The 9,936-nt window shown below is 28.7% G+C and overlaps 1 protein-coding gene across 1 annotated transcript; it reads right to left on the bottom strand.

Annotated features, from left to right (window-relative positions):
- Positions 1-8,641: 8,641 nt before the first annotated feature.
- On the bottom strand, positions 8,642-9,049 carry OCT59_018971 (uncharacterized protein; the record flags this gene model as incomplete). The annotated part of the gene is made up of 1 exon (XM_025329217.2): positions 8,642-9,049. One exon carries the CDS (start codon positions 9,047-9,049, stop codon positions 8,642-8,644), a length of 408 nt encoding a protein of 135 aa, XP_025176018.2.
- Between the last annotated feature and the right edge of the window lie 887 nt (positions 9,050-9,936).

Here is a 9,936-nt window from a genome sequence, read left to right as displayed (position 1 = left end):
ATAACAATCTTTTTTTCTATTACATCATTCAAATTTTTTTTTTTTCAATAAAGTTTATATAATAAAACATATTTTTTATTCGATAAAACATAAAAAAGTTTAAGAGTTAATGGGTATATTTTTATGAAGCCGGTATTTCGATGTTTTTCAAACTTAGGATGTGCTGGGATTGTTTGTAAAAAAAGTAAAAGCCAATTTAATTATGCAATAGGGGTATGATGGTAAATTATCTTGCATATATTAACATTTTAACGATCAAATTATTGGAATTTTCTCACTCGAGGAACTTATTTTCATTATGGAGGACAAGCAGCATAAAATACCGTAGTCTTTGCCCAATCAAACAGCTTGAAAGTGCATACGAGACGAATAAGACTAAGACTATAAGAGGAAGCGAAAACGGATTAATGATGATTTTGATTATCTCTATGGCCCGGTGCTATATCGAAAGGCAGTAAGTTGCCTTACACCATCGAATTCACCGATGATACATTTGAAGGGTGTGAAGAAGGTTTTGAGATACGGGTGTTCATTAAGATAAAGCTCCCGAGAGTAAGAGGGTGTGAAAAAATAATCGTGCATATTAGTCTCCCTCCAAAAGAAACAACGTGTCTATCTTTTCAAAAATAGGAGTAATAAATAGAGCGTCATCATGTTTAATAGGCTGCGCCATGTAATTAACTGCGTAACTTCGTTGTTCTGCGACATATACATTTTTTTTTTCTTTTCTTCGGCCGAGGGGGGACAAAAAATAAAGAATAAAGTGTAATTTTGCTTTTAATGTAATAAATATCACTCACAGATCGATTCTTTCATTGTAGCATAGTATTAACGTAAGATTGGTATGAATCAGTCTCCAACCAATTGACAAGCTCATTATATTCGAACATACCCTTTGGATCTCTGGTGTGCTTGTTAATAACTACTAGTATATGATTTTTGTCCATACGCTCTATGCTTGTCAAAATCCGTCAATGGTGTGTATTGCGTCGGATTAATTGTGTACAATCCCATAGTCTTGCGACGATTGTTTCTTGATGATTCGTCCCCGTCCTACATATAGCCACAGAAACTATGCTAAATTCAATTTTCCCACATGATTACCTACACTTGAGTACAGGGTAAATGTCACTTCGCCGCAACTAAGAAACGAATAATCAAGAAAAAATAATCATGAACATTATATTTATTATTTAAACTTTTTTTCTTCATATTGAAAGTCACGAGACTTCTCTAATTGGAGCGCCCCGTGATCGTAACATTCCTATCATACGAATAATTTCTTGGCTAAACTTTTATCCGATGTCACGTGATAAGATTCTGAAAAATTTGGCCAGAATTATAAAATAGTTTTGGACATCGATCTCGTTTCGACCAGAGTTTCGTTTCAGATTTCGGAACTTTCGGATTCGGCCATTTCATTGCAGCAAAGTTTCGGATATTATTAACTGGAATGAGTTTCTAACCAATTGAGATTCTCGTTATAGTTGTTAAATATACCTTGAGATCACACTGGCGTGTTCGTTAATAACGAATTATACATCATATTTGTTAGTTCATGAATTTCACATTTGACAAAATAAAAAGTTGAATTTGAAAAATAAACAACAAAATCAGTAGCTTTAATTACACAAAACCAGTTACAGTTACAATAAATGTTAACATATGTTTGAGAATGTAAAAGAACGTAAAAGAGTGTAAAAGTTGTAAAGCTACATGCTATAGTTCCTTAGGTATTATTCATGGCAATTATGATACTCCCTCGCCAATGTATCATGCAAACTCTTCAAGCTATTTGAGGTTATCCCTCCATTATTTTTATGAAATTGATAACTAGGACATTCGATCAGTATTTCGTATACGTAATTTTTATTAGTTGTTGGATCAAGTTTATAAGTTACAGTATATCACGGATACAGACATCAAGCATTTTCTGTTGACCTGCTTGATTTTTTTGCTTGTAACACTTATCTTTCTTCTCATTCGGAATTCCATTGTATTCGTTTAATTGAACATCAACGTCTTCTTCCCAGTAGTAATAACAGGATTGATATCCCAAAAGACGATCGTAATCGGTAATTATTTCAAATGGCAATTCAGCAAGATATTGTGGTTGGCAAAATAACCGCGAGTACGAGATGCGCTTTTAATACAATTTCGGCAACTATAAACCCCATAGGCCCAATAAGTCTTTACATGTCCGGTCCTTTTCATGCAAAATTGACATTTCTTTTCTAGAACACACCGGATATAGAGAATTTCATTAATTTTTTTGGGGTTTGGTAAAAACGGCATAAATTTAGACCTAGAAAACTTCCAGATCTAAATAAAGAGAATTTGAGTATTAAAAAAGAAACAAAAGGAACAAAAGGAACATAGAACCAAGGAGAAAATTTAACTAACTTCTTTTGTCGTTTCGTTTTCAAGATAATAGAGTATGTCACGATAATTGTGACATGTACGAGAAAGATTCAAGAGATCAGCAGGGTGAAGATATTTACAAATCGCAATAAAGAGTTCAGTTGGTATCATGGTCGACCATCAATCCGGATCGAAGCACTAGCCAAGACGCTATCAAGATTATCCGGCCACTTTGTCTTGGCAAAATTATGCCGATCATGACATAATAATATGATGTAATCAATACATTGATTTGTCATGAGAAACATATCCCAAAACTTCATATTTTCTAGAACTTTCTAAAAAAAATATGAAGCCACTTACCCTAAAATCGCGTGACGCTATTGCTTATGGATAAACATGCTAAAGAGTTGGGATGTGAGAAAACAGCTATTAATGATATACTTAAACGCCTTCATGAACCACAATCCTTAACACCAAAAAACAATCCGGACGTCCACCGCTTCTTAATTCACCAGCTCAGTAAGAACTTAAAGATTTTGTTCAAGAAAATGGTGAAAACTGCCGACTTTGCACAAAAAAGCTTGCTACAGTATGGACAGCGCGTACAGAACAACCCATTTCTGTTATTACTATACGCTGTAACCTTAAGAAAATTAGGCTAACTGCTTGTATACCTCGTAAAAAACTTGCACTGTCAGAAGCACATCGTCAGGCTCATCTTGAATGGGCCCATGCACGTGAAAATTGGAGGGAAGGAAATGGAGACATGTTATTTTCAGATGCATGACGTAGTTGACGTACCGAATAACATAATGCCGGCTGGTATTATCCAAAAAGGTTATTCTACAAAAGTTTATTTGAAAATTTTACAAGTAAATTTGGTACTATTAAAATATAATATGATTTTTAAAAATGATTTTATTTTTTCCTTAAATTTAGCTTTATTATTGATCGCTATTATAAATAAATGATTACAATATAACCTAGTATGCGTTAATCTCTAAACTTAATAATGTCTCCACTTATTAAATTTAGGCTGCTGGGCGGGGTAGAAACTTTGACTTAGTCTTTATTATATTGCCATTTTGTGTCCTAAATACCTATCAATATTTTATATTAGTAATAATTATATTCCAATTTTTTCTTAGTCTATTATTTCTGATAACGTCAATTGAAAATTAGTCTCAATCTTGATTCTCGACAGATTCCTTTAGATGTCCAGCCGCCAATTCTATTCTGTTTTCAGATCATCACCTATTCTATGATCATTAATGATAATCATCATCCCTGCCACGAAATCATGTACTTTGCAATTTTTGTAGTATTAAGGTACAAAAGAAATTGACGTTTTGAGCTGTAGCTCAAGTGTTCGCTCAAGATTATACTGTTTTGTTCAGTAATAAGATCCAAAAGTAAATAGTGCTAGTTGTTAAATTAAGAACTGAAAAAATACAGCAGATCAGTAAATTACAAGAATTGGTTTATTTGTATTAGTAAGGCCCTAATATAGACTGGTAGAGAAGATACAGTATCGACAGTATAACTTTCACCAAAACGATAGGTTTTTATTAAATTTCAAAAATTGTCATAGTAGGTACGACTTTTTAATTCCCCTTTATTTATTTTTGATGGCGTACTAATATTGTGATATCCGAAATAATTTACCGTATTTATTGATTTCATTCGTCATAAAATAGCCGGGATGTTCCCATTTTCAGATTGACGGTCGTGTGATATAACGATATGTGCTGTCCCTACAAAAAAAAGAAAGAAAGCGTCCGGAAATTGTGACGAAAAGCGAAATTCCGGAATGAGGATAAATTCTAGACAAATTTCGGAATTCCTTTTTAATAGGATAATGTATGGCAAGCCAGAGCAGACAAATCTACGCCTATTTTCAACAAAATTTACCGCTTGTTTATGCGACATTTAGCATTTAATAAACTCATGATTTAGTGTATCACAAAATATTTACTATTTTAAGAATCTGGACTATTACACAACACAAGAAATAAGTAAATTTCTTGTTTGGTAATATAGAAAAAGGTAATGAAAATTTCGATGTATAAATTACCCGCATAATAAGTGTGAGAATAAGCGGTTATCATGTTGAAATAGGCGCAGATTTGTCTGCTCTGGATGTGGATGGTAACCATGTGAAATTATAAATCGGACCTGGTCTAGACCTTTCCTAATATGGTAAAAGGTTACGATATTGAATTATTTGTACTTATTATTATTAAAATTACTAGAAAGATTCATAATTTTTTTATCATTATAGATCTTTTTTCAAACAATATGAAGAAATCTTCGGTAACGTAGCATTAAATTCCATAGTACAATTTAGATAATAAAATTATTGAATATCTAATTAAAAAAAGGCAATGGTAATGAAAAAAAAATTTCTTTATATGGACGCGCACCAATTTTTTCCTTAAATCTGTTAACGAATCGGATTTTCTCCTGACATTTACTATATTACAAAATTCCTTAATTTTATTTCCAAAAAAAGTTTTGGAAGAATAAGAATTCTAGGAGAATGTCTGTGCTACTCCTTTAATATTTTTTGATTACTTGATTTATCAATTTCAATGCGTACCAAATAATAGTATGTCGATCAGCTGATCAACATTTAATTGCACGAATTGTAAACAATATGGATGATTATAAAATTACTTTTAAGTTAACGTTAATGATTCAATAACATTCTATCAGCTTATAACAATGTAACAATGACGATCAATATATGGTATTAGCATTATCATGAGACGAATGTTAATAAGCAAATATAAACAATGATATGGGTTTTCGCCACGAAATTTCAACGCCTTTATGTGTCCCGTTCCTAAAAAAAAAATCTTCGATAACGGAAAATCTCGGAATTATTAACTTATAAATACCGTATGATCGTTCCTAAATTTTTTTTTTTTTCATTCACCTTTAACACATAATTTCGTTCTTCTACTAATACTATTTAAATTTTAAATTTAAAACACTGCTTTTACCATGGTTCCTTTTCGACAAGAACTTGTTAACGATGCAATTAAGAATGCATTCACATTAATTGATCCTGTCATTAATAATAACAACAACACAGAGGAAAAACATAATTTTTTGCGACAAACTATCCTTGCTAACAAATCCCTTACAAATGAAGAAAAATCAGAAGCAACGAGAATATTAAATATAAGACGTGACCGGGACAGAATTCTTTTTATTAATAATGAAAGAAAAGAAATTTGTGAAAATTGTAAATTAGAACGTTTATGTGCAATGTATTGTGAAAATTGCATTCGAATTCATTTAGAAGCAAATTTTTCAAATTGGACATCTGGAAATAATGACGTCGATAATTTAATACAAATATGTCAAAGAAAATCGATAGCTCCACATATGGTAGTTGAATGGATTCCATACAATAATTTAAAGAACATCAAATATTTAAAAAAAGGTGGATGCAGTGATGTTTATACGGCAGATTGGATTGATGGGAGATATATCGAATGGGATTTCCAACAACAAGAATTAATAAGATTTGGTACACATGAAGTAATACTTAAAAGTTTAGTAAATCTTGCTAATAGAAGTTGGTTAGAAGAGGTATGTAAATTTAAAAATCATAATACATAAGATTAAAATGAAATAAATAATAAATATATTTAATTATATTTTGTAGGCTGAATCACATTTAACTATTGGTTCTAGATGGGTAGATATTGTTACATGTTATGGTATAACTCTAGATCCATTAAATAATGATTACATGCTCGTATTGCATAAAATGGATAATGATTTAAGGACTTATTTACGACAAAATCATAATCGATTGACATGGAAAGAAAGAATTCAAATTATTATATATATAGTAGGCGCGCTATATAGGATTAATATTGAAAATGCCATTTATAGAGATTTACATTCCGGAAACATATTATATTATAAAGAATTTGATACTTGGTATATTTGCGATCTTGGATTTTGTGGACCAGCCAATAGAACATTAAATTGTGTTTATGGAAATCTTCCTTACATAGCACCTGAAGTTCTATCTGAAAAAGGATACACATCTGCATCTGATATTTATAGTATTGCAATGATTATGTGGGAAGTTTCTTCTGGTCAACCACCTTTTTGTAATTCAAACCATGATTATCAACTTGCATTGGACGTTGTTAATGGTGAGAGACCAAAATCAGTACCAGGAGTTCCTATAAAATACAAAGAATTAATGGAACAATGTTGGGATGCTATTCCAGAAAAGAGACCTGATATTGGTACAGTTTTAGATAGAATGAAAGAAATAAGAAAAACGTATTATCAAAATATGCCAGAAGATAAATTTGATAAAAATATAAATCCCATCACCGATTTTTTTAATAACTTATCGATTAATAGTTTAAAAATAAATGAAATCGATGGTACAAGTAAGATTTACCAATTTAAAAATTTACCTGAACCGAGAAATGCAACAGAAGGTATGATGTTATTGTTTTAACATAAAATAATGAATAATTTTAATAACTTTATTTTTATTCAAATATTTTAAATAGAGGAACAAGAAAGTACAGTATATAAATAAACATATAATTATTTTATCAATAATGTAAATCCTAATTTATTTTTCAACTTTAAAAGTATTCCATAGTAGAATTTATAGCTACAACATTCCTGATAATAGTAAGTATTAATTTAATTGTTTGATTAAAACATTTATTAATTGTTATTTTATATATAGTTAATGACTTTAGTAATCAGAGCAGCGGTATGTCAAAAAAATTATCAAAAGTATTTAAATGGTTACGAGAAAGTTCAAGGAACAGTAAGTAAATTTATACAATTGCAATAGTACAATGACAAAAAAAATTTTTTTTATTAATTTGCTTTATATAATAATCTTGTAGTTATTCAGCTTAATTTTAAAAAAGACGTAATACAACGACATATTGATGGTATATAATATTTTAAATGTTGTAAAATGTTTCAATTATATTATACTAATACCACTCTAATTACTTTAAAATAGATGAGATTGACTCTTATAATAATCCAAACCTTCATTCAGAGGAACAAGATAAATTAGAAATTTCTGATGGTAAATTAATTTAAATATTATTTTAATTAAATTTTTATAATTAAATTCTAATTTTATAATCTTTATTACATTCTTTATTAGATTTTTTATTAGACAGATTTTAATATTCTTTATGTTATAAATTTTATGTAGCAATATTTATTTTATCATTATTATTTACCATTTATAATTATTTAATCACTTAGATTTGAATAACAGATTATTGCAAAATCATTTCATTTTAAAATCAAGTAATTGAAAAAAGTAAAGTATATAAAATTTTAGTCTTTAGTTTTATTTCTTTATCTTTGTGATTTAAAAAAAATGATAATCCAAAAAAAAGAAAAAACATTCTCAATTTATCATTATTTACTAAGAATTAATTAAATAATAATACATTTATATATTTATGACTTCTTTCTTAAAAATAAAAAAATTCCATAACTTTATTATAAAGTTTATATATTATATTAAAAAAAACTAATCACTATTATTTTTGCCAGTAATAAAAAATATCCAATAGTATGAAATATAATTACAGCCAATAATATTATTTGGGCATTGTTAAATCTCACCGCTGGTGATTTTCACCGCACCAGCATTAACAAATATTAATGGGCGGAGTTTTATGACATTTTAATTCTGCCCAAAATTCTACCCTAATTCTAGTTACCTTCATCTCCATCAAGAAAAACCGCAAGACTGAAATTTATGAAACATTAGGGAAGCTTACCAAAGGATCCATGAAGAATGTGACACTTTCTTGCAGGTAACAAAGAGGTTCAACACTAGCGGTTCAGGATTATTAGAACAAGATGAATTTATGAAAATAGATGGAGTAAATGAAAATGGTATTAATTTAGAAATTACTTCTCAGTTCTCATCATTTGAACTCAATGTTGCTTTTATAATATTTCTCAATCAATAATCTTTTAATTTAAGTAATCTATTTCTTTTATGAATTTTTCTAACTATCACCGGGGCGATGATCACTGGTGACTGAAACTATGACGATCGACCAGCATTAAAAAAATATAGTGCCGGTAAAAATTGATAATTCTGGCCAATGGTGATCACCCCCGGTGATTAATCTTCTTTTATTAAAATCTTTGATATTGCATATTTTAATATTTTTTATAACCTCGCATTTCTTTTATAACCTCCAAAGATTCTCTAATTTCTTTCCTTAATACTTTAATATTCTATCTAACAACCTTGTTCCTTGTTGTTTAAATCTTTAAAATATTTTACAACTTCAATCATATCCTGTTTATTACATCGTTCTATTGTTCTACAATTCCATATTGTTTTCATCATTTTATCTTTCCCAATTTCTCCGAATAACTCATAAATTTTTACTGCATTTCTTGTACTTTCTTTTACATTATCTCTCTCTTTTCCTTTTCTCTTATGTCCTAACATCTCATCATATAATTTCTCTCTCACATCCTTTTCAACCTTATAACTCCTTCTTGGATATTTACGTAATCCTTCTTTTAACCTTTCTTTGAATTCTTCTCCTATATCATAATAATCTTCTCTTACTTTTCCTTTATATACTTGTATTCTAACATATAACTGCCTTAATGATAATTTGTTCCCACTTTCACTCATACTAAGATAATCTTCCGTTATTTCTCTTTCACTATTCAATTCTTCTATTAACTTTTGTACTTTATTATTCCTTACTATCGTATTATTATTATGTGGTAGTAAAAGTATCAATAGCAGAATTAATAGAAATATGTGATGATAATGGAAAATAAAGGAATAAAAAATATTCAATATTAAGGAAAGAATGGCTAAATAATATCTAAGTAAGAACTAAGGTTAAAAATGAGAGAATTATGATGCTAAAGGAAAAGATGTTTACTAAAGGAAATAGAAGTTACATTTATAGAATTTAAAGAAATTATGGATTGGTACAGTAGAGAATATTAATAAAAGAAATATTTTACAGAATAAAAGGAGAAAATCCAAGAGCTTGGACGGATAAAGTAAAAAAAAAAATTAAAATAAAATAATATTTGTTAATAAAAGGAATTGAAGATGATGAAAGAATATTTAAAATTGTGAAAACATACTTATTAATGTATTAAAAATGATTTGAAACTGAAGGAATTTGTATTATAGATGAGAATAAAAATGAAATTGAGTGATTAATAAGGTTAACTTTTAGAATAATAAGGAACATTCAGATAATAGAGGTGAAAAATAGGAAAGATATATTAGTAGAAATCAAAGGACAAAATAATTGTTTGAAATGATGTTAAACTAGCAGTAAAATGTCAAGGAGAATTTATATGCTAAAGAAATTGTATTATGGAATTATAAATTAAAGTTATAAAATAAAAGAAGTTGTATGTTAAAAGAAATTAATAAAAAGATAAATAAAGAGTGATATTAACAATTGAATGCTCGTTAATATATAAATAAGTGAAATATATAAATAAAAAGAAATTTGAGAAAAGGAATTATTTGAAAAAGGATAATAAGAAATT

Source organism: Rhizophagus irregularis, chromosome 28 (genome assembly GCF_026210795.1).
Source record: "Rhizophagus irregularis chromosome 28, complete sequence".
Classification (NCBI taxonomy): domain Eukaryota; kingdom Fungi; phylum Glomeromycota; class Glomeromycetes; order Glomerales; family Glomeraceae; genus Rhizophagus; species Rhizophagus irregularis.
This window is presented reverse-complemented; position numbering and strand designations above follow the sequence as displayed.